This window comes from Nestor notabilis, unplaced genomic scaffold, assembly GCF_000696875.1.
Source record: "Nestor notabilis isolate BGI_N333 unplaced genomic scaffold, ASM69687v1 scaffold3354, whole genome shotgun sequence".
In the NCBI taxonomy this organism is placed as follows: Eukaryota; Metazoa; Chordata; class Aves; order Psittaciformes; family Psittacidae; genus Nestor; species Nestor notabilis.
The window spans coordinates 18426-39461 of record NW_009924995.1 but is presented as its reverse complement, the minus strand read 5'-3'; the positions used below and the strand labels follow the sequence as shown (position 1 = coordinate 39461).

At 43.0% G+C, this 21036-nt stretch overlaps 1 protein-coding gene across 1 annotated transcript in view; it reads right to left on the bottom strand.

Moving 5' to 3' along the window:
- ST5 (suppression of tumorigenicity 5) overlaps positions 1–21036 on the bottom strand; it is a gene marked incomplete at both ends in the record, with an annotated part of 51931 nt that overhangs the window by 14917 nt on the left and 15978 nt on the right. The window contains 3 exons of the mRNA XM_010012831.1: positions 8135–8283; positions 11126–11266; positions 15183–15260. Of these exons, the coding sequence (XP_010011133.1) occupies positions 8135–8283; positions 11126–11266; positions 15183–15260 (368 nt within the window). The remainder of the gene's footprint in view (positions 1–8134; positions 8284–11125; positions 11267–15182; positions 15261–21036) is intronic.

The following is a 21036-nucleotide window of genomic DNA, read 5'->3' as shown; positions in this document are numbered from 1 at the left end:
TAAGAGAGGCACATGAAAGCCCCTGGAGAAAGAGACATGCAAAGTGCCCTTGAGAATGAGGATTTGGCTTTTCAAGCAACTGGCATTCAATCATACTTTCCATAAAGCTCAAGTAAAAGGGATTTTTGGCAAAAAGTCATTGCTTTGACACATCATCCACCTGCCCAAGCTTTGTCAGGTGGTTACAAGAAAAACCTCCAAGATTTCAAAGTGGAAAGTTATTATTCTTAGTGCTCACAGAGTAATTCAGTCCCTTCCTGCAGGACAGTTTCTTAGCATAAATCAATTGCACCTGGTTCTGGCCCAGGTGCTCTGGAGGAGTGTTAACTACTTGTTCTTTCCACACAGGGACCTTTGCTCCCACCAGTCCTTGTTAATGTTCACACTGGTAGTCTGAGATTCGCAGGCAATCTTTGCACTATTAACAATGTGACAGCTGTAAAATAGGAGGAAGAATTTTTCTAGGTAGTAAGAAAGAAGAACAATCCCAACCCCCTAATCGTTCTCATTCAAAAGCTGAAAAGTGGGAATCTCTCTAAATTCCATCACCGGGAGCCAGAGGCTGTGTTGGGAAAATGTTGCAACATACTGCTATATCTTTATTGTGCCAATAAGCAACCCAGAAGAGAACTGCCATACAACATGGTCATCTTCTTATCACATTCCCTTTCATGGGGAAGTAGAAGGGAGAGAGAATTTTGTTGCACAAATCAGAAGTGGAAAAATTATTTTTCCCATGGAAGAGCACTAGGCAAAGCCTGAAGAGACATGAATAAATACCACTGGAAAGGAGGGCAGGAGGAAAGGAGGAAAAGGAAAATCACATAAGCTGTACTCTTCTTGGGATATGGCATATTAAAAATGATATTGAAATTTACTGCATATTAAAAATGTCATTATTAGATTGCTTTTCTCTGGGACTGTGGAATCTTGAGCAAGCCAGAGACTTAGAAGTTCACTTTTGTTTCTCAGGATGTCTCTTCCACCTGACACACATTTTCCTGCCGTCTACGTACAGCTCCTCTGCCAGCATCAATCATCACGCAATCTGAACGCCAGAGAAATGTAATCCAAGTGGTACAAAACATAAGTATCCCTTGAGAGGGGGAAATAAAGTACAAAATTTCTCTGACAAACATTTTGAAAGACAGCTCTGCTAGTTACCTTAAACCACCAACTTCACATCAGGTGGAGCACCTTCAATTCCACCATTTAGACTGTAAGACAAGGCACTCAGTATCTTGCAGGACCAGATTGTATGCAAACATCCTACTCAAAGATTACTAACCATATTTGGTAGGATAGAAAGAAGCAGAATATCAAGAAATTGCAGACACATGAGGTCAAATAATCACATGTGTTATAGAACGTTAAAGGTTTTTTTAAGTATAAATGTTTCTACTTGGTGATGTTTCATGGTGCAAGCAGACTGAGAAAAAACAAAGTCTAACGAAAGAAAAGCAATTGCAGGGAAGGTAATAGACACTCAGACTCTAGAGGGTGCTTTTTATACAAAAGATGAAGGGAGCTGCAAGTTATTGTCCCTTAGGTAAAGCAGGGGTGGTCTGTGGGTTCTAAATCACTCCTCAGTGGGGACTGATCTGGCTCTCTGGAGGAAATAGAAACTCTCTGGTTACTTACATAAGAAAAGGATGGATTTGATCTATTTAGAATAGATTTTGTCTACTAGGCATGATTAGGTATTGGATACTTATATGAGGGCTCATTCCTTTCACTGGAGAAAGCAGTGGAAGAAATTCTCTAGCTTATGTTCAGCATGTCAGACCAGACAAGCACAATAATCCTGGCAGAATTAAAAAAGCACTTCAAGTACTTTGGATAAAAAAAATACCAGCAGAAATGTCAGCCATCCATAGTTCTGGGTTTAGACATTAGATCCGGGAGCTGTTACACATTCCACAGGTACAGTAGCTTGCATCTCTAAACATCTTCAATGCACATCTTATAACTAAAGTTTTCCCTGAGAGAGAGAACTGGACTTCTAGTGCAATATTGGGCTGTACCAGATGTGACCAGGAGAAGACACAATTGTGTCTTCTGTAGCCTGTGCTCATGAATGGTACAAACCAGTTAGAGTCTGGCAACACTAAACCCTCCCTGACAAGCTGTTTTCTGGCATGTGTTCGTTGTCAAATTTCTCTCACCTTTTTTCTGGTGGAGATTTTTGCGACGGGGAAAGAAAATCTTTATCACTGGCCAAAGCTCACAGTCTGTTTACTGAGCACACTTTCTCTCTTTGTCCTAACACGTTTTTACTTTTTAACCTGCAGCTTGGCAGATTTTGCAAGTGTTATGATAGGGCAGACTGCTGGAAAGGAGCATTTCCAGGCTGCAGCTGGGACTGGTCAGGCCTATCATTGCCATGATTAGTTTGTAAGAGTTATATCCTACTTTTGTTAATAAAAAGTAAACAGTGAGGAAATAGGGAATGAGATTCACTTTAGTAATCTGCCCAAAAGTTTAGCTGCTCTCGCTTTTCCATTTGAGCTTGCTACAGACCTGATGAATTACTCTTAGTAGTAAGATCGCCCTTTATCACCTATTTAAATTTTCATATTTTACCTTGCGCTAAAAGATTTTGTCTGCTAGATTAAAAGATGCCTGATACTGCTTTCCTGGGTAGACACTGAGAGACGGGGACCAGGCTGCCTCCCAACTGCTAACCGTGCTGCTTTCTAGCGTGCCCTCACAACTTCCAAAACAGCAGATTCAAATATGAGGACAAGCGTCAGTGCTCCCTGAACATCCCAGCTAACACGGACAGCCCGAAGCTTTCTCCGTCCATGAGATTAGGGAAATGCCATTGTTTGTTCTGAAAGCCTTTGCCCTTGAATACAAGTACACTCTGCTTCCCTTTTGCTCCACAAAGTTAACAGAGACATGCCTGTGGGATGACATCCCCCAGTATTTACATACTTATACTTCTGTCGTGTATTAGTCAGTGTTTCTGTCTGGAGCCCATAACCTTTGGTCAGGTCTGGGATCTGCCTGGACATCCTACAGTTGTGCTAGAAGACATATTCCTCCTGGCAGTCCAAAATACTTTGGGGAGGAGTAGGGAGGGTTTTTGTCCTTAACAGGACGAAGTCTTCCCACCTCATAGGCGCCTAGCTTCTGCTCTTCTGCTTGCAACAGCACCTCTCTTGAAGTCCTGGGGTGAGCGCTGCAGATTTCGGGGACCCTGCACACACCAGGTGACAGACTGCTGGTCCATGTTGGGCCAGGAGATGTGTGCTGGTGGAGGGGCAGAGAAACATGCAGGAGCTGTAGCTGCACTGATGTTCACGCTCACCCAACATTGCCTCAGCTTCATTCCCTCAGATCTCCCTTGCACACAGGTAAAAATTTGTGGTGGGTTTATTCACGAATTTACAATATCTTGTAAGATACTTCAAATCCATCTAGCTCACAGCTAAGGATGGTGCACGATAAACATCAGTGGCAACACCATCCTGAAGTGTGCCCATCCCAATGCTCCTGCCCACCCCTAGCCCCCTGCTCTGCCCCTCTCCCAGCACAGGAACTCCTGGTGGGACCTGGCCAAGGGGCCCAATTTGGAGAAACTACAGTATTCCTACTGCATCTGGGCTGGCAGAGCCTCCTGAGAAAGGGAAAGCATGGTGCAGGGCAGGAGCAGGCAAGGGGAGAAGGAAGGGGCACCTCCTGGGCTGGCACTGCCACTTCAAGACACACCTGGCACACCTTCACCTTGGGCTGTGTTTCCAAGTTCACCTGTATGGTTTAGGAGCATAAAACCCATTTCTGTCAACAGAGATTTTTTCCTTGAGGCTCCTTCTTCACTGAGAAGTAGCTGAAGTATCTCATATAAAACCAAAATTCACAACAATGGAAAGTTACTTTGTCTTTTAAAAGAACAAGGAAGCTTTTCACAGCACCTAAAGCTTCATAAAGACCACTGAAAGGAACATTCTAGGATTTAGATCCACAGCAAAAGATGAGCCTCATTTAAACATTCGCCCTGACTCTGGCTGGTGTTGGACTAGACCTCTATGTGAAATGTAAGCAAAATATGCTCAGAGTCCTTCACAATATACTAGATTACAGCAAAAGTGGGGGTTATTTATAAAAAATGGTGTTACAACAAAGGGTCATTGACATGCCCAAGTCCTTCCTTTCCCCCTCTCCAAACAGGGGAAAAGGCAAAGAGACTATTCCCACACACAAGGATGTATACCTCGCAGCAAGCCTGTCCCCAGCATAAAACTAAAACAAGCAGAGAAATATTTTTCTTCCAGTGTTTGCTTTCTATTTACTTTCTGTTGCTACCTCTGTGCCTGCAGCAACGCCAGTGTTCCCTGAGCCCCAGAACCCCCTGAATTTGCATCTACTGCCTAGCCTTCCAAACCCCAGGGGACTGAGCTACACCAGCTCTCCCTTTGCAGCTGGCAGTCGTGGGGTTTCTTTGGAGTTGGGGTGAACAGACAGAACGGTGAGAACACCGACAGGGGCTCCCAGCTGGGACAGGGATTGGAACTGGGAGTGCACGTACCACCTCAGTTGTGCTTTCAGCAGATGTTCGAGGAATTGGAGCTTTATGTTACCTTTCTCTGAGTTATTATTCTTCCAAGTTTCTCTATCGTTATTTTGGTTTGTCTGTTTTCTTCTTGACTGTTCGTGGAAAACAAAATACTAAAAGGTCACACGCAGATTCAGACTCATTTTTAAAGGTAAGCAAATAACCGCAGGGATTCATTCCCCCAATTTCAAGCAGAAAGAAGAATATAAACAACATATTGTGAAAAAAACCCCAAACCTAACTGCACATATCTAACCAAGGCAACCTCAGTGTCCTGTCATTCAAAACTTCACTATTGCTTCCTCATTTCTTTCTGTGATCATTTTCTTTTTCTTCTGCACAAAGATCAAGGACTATAAATTTTCACATTCTGGGCACTGTAAGAACTATAAATAACAATTTATTGAATGAGTCTCACTTCAGTAGGCATGGCTTTCCCCAACTTGTATAAGGTGTGAAATCATTTATTGCTTGGAGACCTGTTAAACAGGCAGCCACAAGAGCCCATTGCATCTTATTGTTTGAAGCCTAAACCTCAACGTCATTTATTTCTAAGCTATTTTTTGGGTACATGCAGAAATCAAACCCTTGTAAAATCTTTTTAATTTCCTGCTTTCATTCTTTGGGCCCACAGACTGGACCTGTAAGATATTTCACTACTTTTTTTATTCCACATTACTGGTAAACTCCTTCAGTTTCAGCCATGATGCCCATAAACAAAATTCATGTCAGACAAGGCAAAGGTTCCAAGACAGACAGTTATTAGCTCAAAGCCAGAGTGTTTCATTATAATCTTCATCCCCACTTAAACCATGAAAACCTTAGTAGGTATTGAACTTAAATCCACTGTCACTTTCTCCAGGCCTTTGTCAAAGGACTCATTATTAGTTTCTATTTTACAGTACCTCCTGGATCCCCATGCTGAGAGGGGACGCACTGTATCAAGTCGAGCTGTGTGCACACACACAGAGCAAGAAATAGTCTCTGTCCTGCAGCATTTAAGATCCAACACAGACCAGACAGAAGATAAGAAAGAGGTGCTATGTTTCCAGCATGAATCACACAACAGGTCAGAGAGGTTCAGGAGGACAGCTCAGGGTTCACAAGTCTTAATCCAGGGCCTTATCTACCACAGTAGATTTTGTCATACACTTTTGAAAGAAAACAAACTATATGTACATAATAAAGAGTACATGTGGATATAATAAAGTGTATGAATATAAACCTTTTTATAAAAAAGGTTGTGTCCCTTCTTACAGGAGCTACCACAAAACCTCATAAGCTGCTTGGATCTGTTCGAATCCTCTCCTTTCTCAGTGTACTTCATAATGGTCCATAACTTGATGCCTTACCCTCACAATAGAAACAACAGTTCACTGGAGAACAGGCTTTGCAAGAGAGAGCAATGTTCAGCTACGTGTTTACCAAAAGGGATCTTTATCACTTCTAGTTCCTGTTGGTCCTTGTTCCCTCTTGTGTGCCAAAAGGGAGAGCAGCAGTGCTTTGCTTGTAAGCAGGACTTTGTCATCCTCTGCTCTGAAGCCTGCAGGACTAGGCAGCTATAAGGCTTGCATGTACAAGCCTGAGCTGTTAGCTCCAGTCAGGCTTGCAATGTGTATAAAACCCTGGTTGCCTGATGAAGCCCTGAGTCACTACGAGCCCTCAACATCAGCAACATAACTGTTTTCCAAGCCAGGCTGCCTTAAGCCTGTCACAGTAGGTTTAAGTGTTGCTTCTTTTCTCTGAACAGTGCCTGGAAGTGCTACATGACATTGGCTAGGCCAGCTGTCCCAGAGAAACACTCTGGGAATGGCTGCTTTCTGTCCCAGCCCTCAGCTGAGGATGTCTCCTGCAGCAACCCATCCCCGCAGTACTGTGCCTGCAGTCCACAGATCTGGGCTTGGGGTACTTTGCCAAATCAGGCCAGCATTACGAAAGAGTAACAGGGAACTCCAAAACAGAGCAACGGTTGGCAGCAGCACAGCACAGTCCTCGTTTTGTCTCTACCATTTCCGTGATTTTCCACTGGAATCACTGTGCCATGTGAAGGAACACAGACCTGTGTCATTTTGAGTTACAGTCAGACTGGTGGGTGCCACTAATTCTGCTAAATGAGCAGTAAAATAGAAACAGACAGAACGATGTAATGAAGCATGTTGTAGAAAAAGAATCAGAAGGAACATGCCAACAGTATTTTCAAAAGCCACCTGCCCCAATATTCGTGGTGTGACTCACATATCTAGTAAAGTATTGCAGAAACCCTGGACCAGCTACACAATTCTCACCACAGGTTTATGTGAAATTAAGTCATCCCAAATGGTCATTCAAACTAAGAGTTACTGACAAGGGACGAGATGAAATAAAATGTTCCTGTTGTTCTAGACAACAAAGACGACTGCTAAGGAAGTAACTTTATAACCTGAGAAGGGTCTGCAGCTTTAAGACATTTTCCCCTAAAGGTTGTAAAGCTTTTACTATGCAAAGTATTTTTGCTGCTATATACACTGGCGGCCATTAAGTGCAGCTATTATTTCTGGCGGTCATTCAGAGAAGGTCGGGGCTGATAAAGTGTTTAACAGAGTTTGTTTGGGTAGATCCATATGAGTTTTTAACCACCCACACAGTCTTTTGTGTCTTTTTAAAAGATGCTTGATGTTCTTGAGTCTAATAAATTCGGGTCTTTATTTTTATTTGCCCTCTTTTATTACGTAGCATGCCACAACAAATAACATCTTCTTTACAGTGTCCACACTTTTCTATATGTATTAGGCAAGCATGTAAACCAGGGATGATCCTTTGCTGCAGGGCAGGAGTGCAGCCTACACAGAACTCCCATTTCCTTGGTAAAGGCCATGTGGATTTGTGACCTGTCACTTGCACTACACCTTGGGGTGAGTTCATGCCTCAGGGGACCTCAGAAGGGGAGACTGCAATCAAAGGGCCAGGAAGTAAGAGGTACACTGAAAGGATGTAGCAAGTTGACCAAGGTAGAGCTTTGGGAAGGAAATGTTTTCAGGTCATTTGAACATGAGGAAAAATATCCTAACTAGTTGGGATGGACCATAATAGTATTATTAACACACTCACTGGATAGGTTTGGTAGTGCAGGATTTGAAGCCTGTCCCCATCATAAACTTTCTGTACTGCATGGAGCAAACCAGGTGAACTTTCAGTACCCCACTTCCCTGCCTGGCTGCACTGCATGACCACAAGGTGAAGCACCTCAGTGACGATCTCTGCTACTGTTTATGATTACTTTGCTCCAAAACCTGAAACAAAATATTGCTAGGACTACATTGCTTCAAAACGCTGTGCAAACATTTGCTAACTATGAAGCAGGTGAGTATTGTTATTGCCATTTTACAGATGGGAAAGTAAGACAGAACAAGTGGCTTGTAGTTGATGACTGCTAGTGAATATGTGCCCCACCTGATGCAAATAACATCCATTGATGTAAAAATCATTTAAATCCTCCAGTGAGAGGATCCTCACATCTGACAACCATCTGGGCACCGCTTTTTGAATCCAGAGATAGTACTGTCCTGAAAGTGTGGTTCACGTCCCTTTGCAATTTACCTGAGCTTATCTGCTACAAAAATGACACGCCGCTCCAACAGGAGAGAAGCAAAGATCCTGATGATCTGACGAACGCTGAGGCACTTGAAAAGGCATTCAAAGTCCACGTGCTCCAGGCGCGAGTCCATGGGCCGCCGCAGCTCAATGACCTGAACACATCCAACAAACATCAGTCAGCATCACTGGCCAGGGCTGACAGCCCCAGGGCAACAAGCACCCCAGCCCGGGCCCTCCAGCACTGCTCCGTGCTTTCCTGTTGGGGGGACACAGAGAACAACCCCCATCCTCTTCTGGAGGCACAGCACTCCAGAGAAATGGCATATTACACAATCCACTGTCAAGTCAATCTTCTTCCCAGAATAGAGTTGAGCACATTAAATCTGCTGTCATTTCTGAGGAAAGCCCCCTGTCAGAGATGTAAAGCTTGGCTGAGTCAACAGTGTGAAGCAAGTAACAAGCTGAGAACACTGGAAGCTTACATGGTGAAAACAGCCATAAAGACAAGGTAGGTTGGTTATAAACTTAGCTAGCAACTCAAATTTACATCCAGATAGCAGCCACGGACTGAATTTAGTGACCAGGCAAATTTTAAACCCAAATTACTTCATTTACACTCTTCTATGATGAATAATTCACTACATAATGTTTAAAACTTTTTTTTGTCATACAGATATGTACATATGTATACTTAACTGGGGAGTCAGGACAAGGCCTTAGATGGTGACTTGTGACATCCCTTTAAAGTCTAATTTTCACACTTCATCCATGACCTCAGGCCCTCTCCTTCCTTTTCTCAAATGCCTTTTGCTTGATTCGTTTATTATATCTTCCTTTTACTCTGCAATTGACATGCTCAGATGTGGAACTTGAAGGCAGAGGACAGAAAAAAGAAGAGGGGAAAAAAAACCATGAAGAAGAGGGTAACAGAGGGAGAAAAATATGAAGTGCAAGACAGCAAATGATGAACTACTGAGGAATCTGAGGAAACAGAAGGGAAAAGAGAAAAGTTGCCCAACTTGAAGCTGTGTTGAAATCTCTGAAGACATATTAACAGGGACATATATACATTCCCTTCTTTCCATATGTCCCAAAAGTACCGTCACTTTATTGCTTTAGACTGCTTTTATGTTTTCAGGCACATGACACCACATTCCATGAGCATACTGTGCTGAGTTTAAACTGGAGTAGTCCTTACAAAATTCCTCACAAACACACTGTTTTAAGGATATGATCAAAACCACAGCATACTGGAAACAAAACCAGTTCATACCAGTTTATTTGCACTATTGTTTGTGATCAGTAACACAGGACTGTAAAAAGAAAGTCACTGTTAGAACAGTATTTATTTGTGAACAGATTTGACTTTTTTAAGCTCGAAATACAGAAATATTATGGTGCCAGAGTATTAGATACCCATCACTCAGCTGCTGTCCCAAACAGCAGTAAGAAGCAAACTGTGGAGTGATGGTGTTCCATGATTACCTTCTCAAGGAATGCTGCCTGCCTACCTCTTTCTCATATTCAGTAAAGATGCCCACTTCCATTCCTTAGCATTTGGATTGCAAGCTTGAATCACATTTATGTGCCAAATCACGAGGAGCTGGTTTTACTGCAAAAATTCCAGCGCTAAAGTCTCGCTGCAGGGTAGGATGCAATGCAAGTTACAGCAGCTTTTACAAATGCCATGGATGTTTTCTGTTGCCTGGCAAAGCCTCTGCTTCAGTCTGTTCATCACAAAGAAATATACTGTCTACTTCCCAATTAATCATCATCTTTGTTTAGGCCAGAGGAGCCACAATGGAAGGACAAGATTCTGTTCTTAATTAAGCCAGTGCATTCCATTTAAATAACAAGTTTGTACTAGCATAACAGAGAGCAAAGCTCAGACTGAAGGGAGTTGTTTGTTTGTTTGGAATTATCTCAATGTTTTTCTCTGGGAGAGTTCAGAAGCTTGAGCCGAGGATAAAGAAGCTGCAGATCCATGGTTCCCAGATATATTCACATCAAGACAGCATTGTCAGATCTTATCACTGTCATGTCAATCAGCCTTTCAGTTTTCCTTTGCTTCTCCAGAAGAAAATGCTTGCAAACATAAACATGCCTTGCAAGACACTTACTTATTCAAGGACCCCTTTACATTTCATACTAAGTGACATTACAGGCCCACTCGATGGATGTCTGTGGCATTACTCTTGGAGAAAATATGACTCAATGTAAAAACAGTAATATTGCTGTAAAACTAACCCTAAGGAGTGTAAAATAACCCTAGAGGGGAATTTTTCCTGTTTGCACTAACTGGGCCAAATTCTTTTCCTATCTGCAGTAATTAATTTCCTCTATATGCTTGCGCATCTGAGTGGAGCTATTGTATACTTACATAAGGACATGCAGTGAGCAGAATTTGACATGGCAAATGGCTAGCAAGCCTCAAGTTACAAAAAACCTTTTTAAGCAAGGCATCAACATTGCAGCTTTCCAGTATATGTATAATGCTAGGCTTCTAGCTGCTTGAGTGAGTAACAGAAGGAAATTAGATCTCATATATGTGTGCACACACACACAAAAAAACTTTTATGTGATATGCTTTTCCAAATACAGACTATTTCTTTGAGGGCCAGTTAAAGGATATTTACTGCCAAAAAGAGCCATTTAAACACTGCTGGTCACTCCTCCTACTAAGGCCAGGACCAGCAGTAATGAGGTTTGCAATAACAACCAGTTGCTGGACTGTTCAAGTACAGTCAGCATGGGAAACAACTTTATCACTGTGATAAAGCCCTGCAACACTGTAGTTCGTTACCCACAGCAGGCCAGGCATGCTAAGACATTTGTGTTGTGGTTTTTTCTTAAACACAAGTTATTAATAAACGCAACAGTGGTGCAGCTCCTGCACGGCTCATTTGGAGGTTGTACCACCTCACATGGCTTGCAGCATCCACATGTCTCCTCCTGTTTTGATTTTGCTGTTTGATATTTACAGTTGGTTTTTACCTCATTTCCAGCTCCAGGCAGAAAGGTTTTGACTTTGATTGTTTTTCCAGGTGCAGGAAAAGGAGATTCCATCAGACTCCTCATAAATGGATAAACCAGAGCAGCAGATATTCCCCTTCTCCTTTCAACCTCATCCAGGATCTGATCCATCAGTAAGACATACGCGGGAAAGAGACAGAACATGTGAGCACCACATACACTTTTGAAGCATATTTTGAACCACATGTGCCTAAACACATGGCAGATCTAATTCTCCTCTGCCATGCATTTCTTCACTACTGTTAAAGCCACAGGATTTGATTGTACTCTAAAAATGGTTTTCTAGTTATAAAATGGAGCCTGTTTGTGAATGCAGTAAACACAGAGACAAGGAAGGAATAACAAATCTGGAAAGGAGAAAGAAGACTCAGCATGGCAAAAGGGATCTATATTGTTGGGATTTTGCCTGAACAGCAGGGTGAGCTGAAGGAGGAAAAGGTCAAGAAAAATCCCATGATCACAGGCCAGGTCAGCATCATGTCTCAGTGGTACATCTTGAAATTTATATTAGGGAGATACGCTTTATTCCATCTTAGGCACCTCTTCCATTTCAACCTAAAGGGCAGGAAAAGGCCAGACCAGCAAGAAAAGCAATCCTGCCACACTACAATGCCAGCAGAAGTCCACCAGGAAAGACCTTCTGGAAGAATCCTGGCTGTGGCAGCAGCAGTCACGTTGCAGCCTGTGCTGAGCTGGAGCCAGCCACGAGCAGCCTCATGAAGCATGCCCAGCTGTTTACTCTGGGTGTCTGCATTAAGGTCATTTTACTGTTTGACATGATGCAGAGCAGGCAATGTAGTTTTGAAATAAGCAGATGGAACTTCTTACAGATAGAGAGGACTATTACTTTCTTCTCTCTGGTCACAGAGGCCAACATAAATTAGATCACAGCTAAATTTTCCCACATTAGACAGACCATATAGATGACAAAACTAAAGAAGACGAGAAACAAGCTTCAAAGCAGTTAGTGCTTTGACCTGAAATGGTGGTCTTTTAACTACCACTCAAGAGCAAAAGGCCATACAAGAGTTATTGGGTCTGAGGTGTTTTCCCTTGCTTCTCTTGGAAATGCTTTTCACTGAAACAGAACATTAAAAGATACTTAAGCACAAGCTGGTGACTTACAACAATAGCTAGTGACACCAAATGCCAACAGAAGCATTCACTGGTGCATAGTTTCCCCTTCCTCCTTGCAACACAGTAAAGACATAACTAAAGCAAAGCTGACCCTATATACATAGCTTGCATTCCAGTCCATGGAAGTGGCAGATAGCCATAAATGAAGATAACAGTTTCATTCTTGATGTAATTTGCAGCTCAGTGACTATCCTCACCAAAACCAAACCAGCTGCCCAAACAGGAAGTAGTAATGAACCAAGGCTATGCCCTGGGTCCCTTAGTGCTCCTACACACTGCCAGCATGCAGTTATAACATGCCTAACACATAATCTCCTTTTCTGCAGTCACTATTTGATGCTTTGTGTTGCTGGAGTTGGGGGCCATGTGTGTGTCATATCCCTGTCCCAGCAACCTTCACAACACAAATAAAAAGGAGCATTTAGACTGTATAAAAGTTGAACAGAGATGTCGGAAGATCAAATGGTCAAAAACATCTGTTGAAAACATGACCAAGTGAACTGGCTGGAAGTAAAGATACCTGTGGTTCTCAAGTCTTGTCTTAGCAGTAGGTATTACAACAGTGACCATAAAAGGCTTTGAGGAAAATGAAAATAATGCAGGCTATTAGAAACAGGATGATAAATGTTTTAAAACAGAGGACTCCTTTTACTTTTCTGATAAATAATATACAAGTTTTAATATCTCATTGTCTTTCATCACTTGCATTTTTTTGTGAAGACATCTGTTTCTAATTTTCCCTAACCTGACACAGTGAACCGTGATGATTGTTTTCCTCTCACTGGATTTATCTATTAGGACAGCCCAGGTTCCTCTTACTAGGCTGGAAGAGGAGACTGTCTCAGTTTTCACACCACGTCTGTCTCCAATACCAACAAGGATGCTAAGGCTCAAACTCTGCCTCCTCCATTTAACAACTGTTTCATCCCTCCAACCCCTTTCCAAATGCAGTGCTTGGAGTGTGTGCTTAAAGAGCTGTGCTAAATGCAGCGCAGGGCTGGAGTCAGCTCTGTGTGCTGCCAAACACCCTCCTCCCACCCTGGTGTCAGTACCATCAGGAGGGAGGTGGCAGCCCTCTGTAGGACAGTACCACTGTGGGCAGCCTCCAGTGCAGATGGGGTCCTTCTGTGGCCCATGAGCCAATGAGTTGAAAAAGAGTGCAGGTGTGTTACAGCCTCATTTGGGGCTCAATATGCAACTGAGTGGGAGCCTGCCTTCCTGCACAGAGCAAGAATTTGAGGGCTGTGTGGCCAGGGCCTGCTTGCCACAAAGCCTGAGAACCAGGCTTGCCACTGGCCTGCTGAGGCCAGTGAAATTACACTCACCTGCCAGCTCCGGGCTCACTTTGGTTGCGAAAAAACCAAAAAAGACACTTTTTTCAAGTTAGAATGAACTGGGAAAGCAGATTATTTGCAATTTTGGTACAGTGACCGTCCTTGTCTGGCTTCATACTTCAGCTGTGGCGATACGTGGTTGTAAGGAAGACAGGTTGGGTTTTTTCCTTTTTTCCCCCTCTCCCAAGTTTTCTTTTGAAAATTAGTGCACTATCAAAATTAGATAAAAGCATAAAAGCAAAGAAAGAGCTTCAGACATGTCTCCACACCACAAGCTTGGTGAGCTGTGCTATCCTCCCAGAACAATGCATTCCATTTGCTCACAGATATCTGTGTTTAGATACATATTTTGTCTAAGAGACACTGTTACAAATCCTTGTTTCAGAGCTTTATGAAAGATGTCAGAAGCAGAATTGCAACTATTGCAACCCATTGTTTTTCTTCACCCAAGATTTGTGTTAGATAAAGTTTTATCTAGAAAAGCTTGAAACCTGCTTTGGCGATAACATTGTGTATGATTATTAGATGGTATGAATAATACACTATGCTTTTTATTAACTTCAATGATTTACATGTTCTTTTCAGCTTTATTCCTATACCAAAGAACACACACCAAAAAAAAAAAAATCTATGTAAGTTCTATGAGATTTCCCATATCTGAAGAAAAAATCTCTGGCAAATTAAAACAACATCTCTGTGAACACTATGGAATTTGGAAAAGGGGAAGGCAGACATTTGACGTTACACGTATCATAGTTTTCCAGAGATGACCAGCAAACCCTATATGATACTCTGAGATACCCACTGGGTTTTTCAAGACATGCTCTCAGAGGATGAGGAGGCCTTGGCAGCAGGAGAGATATTTCAAATGTTAATCAATCAAAAATGTTTTCGATAGTTAATTTTAATAACTTTTTGCCTTACAAAAGAAGAATCCTTGTGGCTCTGGAGCTGACTGGCACTTAACTGTTTCTGCAGCTATTCAATCCCCCAGTATAGCTGCAATGTCTTGCTTACTGTCTCGAAATTCTTGTGTCAAGAAATGTATTACCTAGGTAAACCCCAACAGCATACAATGCAGCTTTGGATTCATTAATGTGGAGGACAATTAAAAGATTATCCATGCTTCCTAGCCTCCTAGGATAAAAAAAATCATGTCAACAGAGTTAAGCATATAGAATTCACTTATCAAATAATCTTTTTTCTTAACCTCATCATTCCACAGGGTATTGGAGTAAAAGTGGTACTGGCCCATCATTCAAACTGTGGATGCCAAGAATTACAACTCAGCACAGAAAGGCTTTAGAAAACAATGGAAAAACCTTCAGTCAGCCAGATCATACAGACACCCAGATGTTTTCTGAATCAAGTTCGGCCTCAGTCACAGAAGTAATAAGGCATTCTTTGATGAACCCAACAATAGGGATGGAATATCCAAAACAGCACTGTAAAACAGAGTTATCTCCCATCAAAGGAAGAAATTCTTCTCATCTGGTTCATCACTGTGGATGTGTCTCAGTAAACAATCAAATTAAAACTCTGCTTACCTTGGAAAATAAGTCAAAGCACCCCAGCCGGCTGATGACACAGTAAACTTCAGGTAGGCGCGGGCCTTTTCCACTTGGCTGATAACAGTAAAAAGGAGATTTAAATTACGTATTAATTTGGAGTCACAAGCAACTACATTTCTCTCTCTGATCACACAGTTGGCCATCATGCAACATCTTTCACTATCCTTTTCTCCATCAAAATAGCTACTCTTGGAAAAGCATTGTGTTTCTTCCATAAGACAGGAAACTTAAAAAGCGTAAATAGTGCTTATCCACTTTGGAAATCACAGCACATTGGAGCTGTATTCCAGTACTGCTCCAGCTTGCAGCCATAAATGCACATTTAACTGTGACTGTAACTCATGCCTGTGCTATCATAGTCCTCATAGTGTGGTATGAGGAGTGGGGCCACCCTGGGGCCATGTGCTGGAAGATGAGAACTACAGGACTAGTTATGATGGTTTTAGTTCTCCACTCGCTCCATGATGTTCAGAGAGAGCTCAACTTACAGAAAGAACCACATAAACCTAAAAAAAAAGGCAAGCCACATGAGCTAAATCGTTAACTTCCTCAGATTAATGCATGATAAACACCAAACTCTTAAACAGTAGCAAGCATGAATCTATGATGGGCATCCCTCCTCAGCACCCACCCCCCAAAAATAAAACCACCATGTAAAAACCATCCTCTATAACCATGCTATTGAAGCCATTTCCTAGAGAAGCAAATGGTTTAAATAGGTATGACTATGATGTGTATTCCCTCAGCATACTGGACTCTGGAGAGTATCGGCACTGTCTATGAAAGAAGGGTACAACCACTGGCTAGATTCAGCTTATTTACTGGAAAAGAAGTAGAATTAGGTCAATGCTGAGCACCTGAGTAAAACCATCCTCACTGGGAAGGTCCTTCGAGCAGAGAGCTCGTCTGCCTGTGTCCTGCAGGTGTACAACACGCACAGACAGCAGTGACATCCATGCATAGCAGCTTCCCACTGTGTGTTTAATAAGCTGCAATGCAGCTTTCCTGTTTTGTGTAGTTGCAACTAATTTCACCAGATCAGCAGGCACACACTTCCTAGGGGCTGTTATTTTAAGGCGGCAGCTTGTTGACTTCCTATGTAATCCCAAGATACAACAAAGGGAAGTCCCAGCACTGCCTCGCCCAGGAGCTATCTATGTCCATCCCAGCACAGAAATGCTGCAGGTACACTAGCAAACCCCAGTACCCCAGCAGCAAAAAGCTGAAAGTCTGAGACAATAGACAAGGCTGCCGACTACCTTGCAGCTCATGAAGCCAGCTGTGCTTGTGCAGCATGGAGTGAAGAGTAGCTCTAAAAGAATCACTTGGCATCACAGTCTCTTTGTGCAGCTGTACATGGTTGGTATACAACAGCGACAGAATCCTCTCCATTAATAATGACTCTGATAAAGGAGCTCAGTCACTGTTTCCATCAACTTCTGCCCACTTGTACATTCAGCCAAAGTGGCTGATCATCTCCTCTGTATCCACATAGGCAGCCAGTATATTTTCATCTTTGTCTCATCATTAGACTCTGCTGATACAGCGATTAACTTCCCCATGGTGTGTTTGACGTTTACATGCCACACAGATGTTAATCAAGAGAAACTGAGGGGTAGCTGTGTTTTTTAAATCTGAATATTGCAAACTAGACTTGGGCAGTCAGCAGGTGTCTGCCTGCTACAATAAAGACCACAAAAAATACCAAAGCTAAGTGAATACAGATGAGTCTATTTCTGGATCCAAACCTGCTCACTACACGTCACATCTCTGAAAAAGCAGAGCCCTTTTTGTCCATATTAGGTATAAAACCCTTTCTAAAGGCACTGAGTGATTATATCAAGCATGTGGGATTTTGGTTAAAATCATTGTGTCAAATCTGCAGGAATGTCGAAGCCATGCCAGGAGCCTTGGATAGCTCCCAACCAAAAGCTGTCTCACTGAGTGCCAGTAAAAACATCACATTCCTGGGTCATCTATAAGACCAGAAACAATAACTGCTTAGCACTTACTCACAGATCCGCCTTTATGAAATACCATTACTCCCAAACATCTTAAAGGCTCATGTCTCTGAAAGCTGGGATTCTTCCCTCCTCATGCTCATCATATAGGACATCCTTTCCTGTTATTGCAGGGACTTTTTCCTGCAAACAGCGTAGCCTCCCAGATGCACACAAGTCAGAGTCAGCAATCAAAAGCCTCAGGCAGAGCCACTCTGAGGGGCAGGACTTCTCAAAAACACTGGCAACTCTTCACATTAACTTCCCCTCTCAGCCATTAGTTTACACCTCAAAGATGGATCCAAAACACCTGCTTATTAGGCTTCAGTTTGCTTCTTTCCTAGTAAAACATCATATGGGAGATGACACTTCTCCATTCTCTGCCTGGACTCATTTCTCTTCACTTGGGGAGACTTGGGCACTGGGCCTGACCAATGGTACTGGTTTAACCTCCTCTTTTCCCTGAAGAGAGTGCTTCCAAGTTGCAGGCTGTGATCTACAAGGTAGCTACAAAGCCTCAGAGTCATGTCCTCCAAAGCTCACTCTTCCGCAGGATGAACAGGTCCAGTTCAGGGAGCTGTATGGTAAAGTAGCACAGATGAGAGGTTTCTTAGTGACTCTGTCTTGATGCATGGCATTCTTTCTGGAAGAGGGATGGAGGGAACGATGTTTTGTTTTCAGTTTGTTTTTGTGGAGACCAGGATATTTTCAGCCTTAGTCCAGTATCATGAATGAAAACTTTAATGAGTTTGTTGATAACAAGACAGTTTCTGAAGAGGATGAACAAGAACCTGGCTACAAGATGAAGGAGCCGAGGTCTGCACCAGGGCTGGTCTGCAAGTGGCTAAGGACAGTCTTTTTTACAGTGAGTGTAATCTGAAGTTCTCTGACTAAAGTCCACTCCAAAACCTGATTTGGCAGGAGAAACAGTAGGCGTTTGCTCCAAAAAATAAGCCTGACGTTTTTCCCTTTCGAATCACATCTCCCTGCCCATTTACTTGAAATCTATGGGAGCCTTCAGAGATCTCCTCCTAGCCTGGCATAGCACTGAGAATCTCTGAGATACTGCACACATCTGCTTTCAAAGCAAGGCAGGCTGTCCCTACAGTGCTCATACTCACCAGCCATTCAGACTCGTAACTCAGGGGTCTGAGTCTTTTTAAGATACTGGGGAGGCTGCGGGGTACCGGGAAAGTTCCTGGTTTCACAGCTCCAGAAATAACTGGAGAATGCTAGCCCCAGAGGAAGCAAGAGGAAGCAGTGGGGATCAAACACAACATTTTTCCTCCTGGATTTCTCCTACTAGCTTCTCCCACCTACCTGAAGATACACTGCATGGAGAGGAAAGGCAGCAAAACCAGACCTACCAAGCAGCAAGAAAGAGAAACATGCACCTCAGACCTACCTGCCATCTCAAAGAAGCAGGAGTGCAGCAAGAAACAGAGCAGCATCAAAATGAAGACTCCAGAAAAGCTGTGCTCCTTCCTGCCCAAAATGGGACAGGACATCTCACCCGAGATCTTCTAAGTAATTCTTCAGAGAGCAATATTAGGAAAACCAGAGGGAGCAGTAAGGGCTGCCCCAAGGCCAGGCAAAAAAGGGCTGTCAAAAATGCACAACAGCAGCTGTGTTTCCTGGAGGAAGTGGTCTTTGCAAAGCACATGCTTTAGCTCTGTGTAAGCCTCTAAAACCTGGGGGTCCCTCTGAGACCAGAACTGTAGATGCTTCAATTGCAATTAGCTGTAAGTAGAGCAACGATCATGTAACAGAGAGAGTACATAAAAAAACATTTAACTCCAAATGACAATGCAAATGCCATTTTCACACACCCATTGTGTGATGTTTGTTCCCTTCTGCAGAGGAGTGAAAAGGACACTGTTCTAATCCTACCTGGCTCTGGGACCATCTTGATCTTGGAACAATGAAAGATGTAGATTCAATCCAAAGCTTAAACAGGGAAACGTGGTATTCCTGAATAATCTCCCAGCACATTTCTCCTGCTCAGTTATATTAGTCACACACAAGTCGATGGGTGCATATCTTAAATGGATGACATCAAGAAGATAGAGGAGATGCCTCCCATGAGCATTTTTCCACATATGGTAGATAAGGGTTGGCAGTTTCAGAAAGAGAGAGAGACATACTGAAAATCCATCAAAGCTCCTTCTTGCGAACTCTGCTGTTTTGTTGCTGGCTTAATTTAAACAATGGCAGACCTCAGCAGAGGCTGAGAAATAGGTTTGCAGGGTGTTGTGTCAGATCAGATCACCCCTCTTTTAAACTCTCTTAAGCCTAACTAGTCACATCCTCATAGCCCACAAGCCCTAGTCTCACCAGCAAGCCAACATATCCGGAACAGAGATGTTCCTTAATGGTGTCAGGAATCAGAACAATTCAAATGTTGGGAGTCTAAAACAAACATGTCAGTCACAAGCCAGCTGCTGTGGCAACTCTTGATTCCTTGTTAGGGCAAATCCAAATTCAAGCCATGGGAAAACTGTGGGTGTTTTAAATCCAAAATCTTCTCTTAAAGTCGTCTTGTTATGTGTGAACCATGAGCTTTTAATGCCAGAGCACCCAATGTGCACAGGGCTGTCACAGGTGCTTGGGAGAAGCAGGGCGGAGGGAAGGAGGCAAGGGGAAGAAAAGGTTTTCCAATGAGCTTTTTCCAGTTCCATAAACATTAGTCTGCACCCCACAAAAGCTGCTTTCACAGTGTAACAAATTCCTTCTCCTGCCCCAGCAAATGCAAGATGAATTAGTCCCATCTAACAACTGTTCTTCATGTTTTAATGTACACATTTCATGTTCAGGCACCTGCTCCTCCACTGACTCGTCTTAGCCTAGAAAAGTGGTGGAGAAACATTTTTCATGTGAAGAGGAAGAGAGAGATAAAACAAGGCGAAACAGACCCTGAAAGTTTTCATCTTATTTATGCAAGTACAAAGTTACCAGCCAACAAATCCTGGCATTGTCAGGCTTTCTGCTCTGAGAACTGGGTCTTCTCAGGTGTCTCCCCTGTATGATTTCTATGTGTGTCTCCTACTGTTCCCATTAGCCAGCTGCAGCAACGAACTGCAGGACATTGTTTTGAGGATGCAGTATCTTATGCTTTATTATTGCCCCACTAGCTATAACTGACACCCCTCAGCATCTGCAGCAACTCCCATAGCAGTAAAGCCTAGGATGCTCATGAAGATCCCATAAAGAGCAGCTTACATAGTGTGACTCCCTGGGGACAAGGACTGGCACAGCTGTGGATCCCTGCCATAAAGACACTGACAACCCAGGCTGCTGAGGAGCTGCACTGGATCCAAGCATCTCCCAAAGGATACAGGCCTGGTGTCTCTCTGGCTGTCCACACCCTTTTTCTGGGCTGTAGAGCCCATTCATGGCCTCCCAGTAAGGAAAGTTTTGCAGATTTCCCAGTACTGGTGGGTCTCACAGCTGAGGCTCTGTCAGCAGAAACCCACTGAGAAAGTCCCTGCTTTCACCACTGTGATCCTTATATATCCACTGTGCTCTTACTTGCACAAGCCTATGGGGTTGCACAGATAAAGAGCTAAGACTTCAGTCACACCCTTTAGAAGGCAATTTTTAACATATTAAATCAAGGTAATTAGTAAAATGAAATTATACACTTAATCAAATTAAAAATCTGTATTTTACAAGGAACACTCAGGGTCACCCTTTTCTTCCCTGCTGTGTGCTCCTGCTGTTCCTGCGCTCTTGCTCTCCCTTCTGCCCCTATCCAGGTTGCTGCCCCATAGCACTGGGGGCATTGTAATGTCCACTGGAGAGGGCTTTGACCAGTGGGGTGAGGCTAAGCT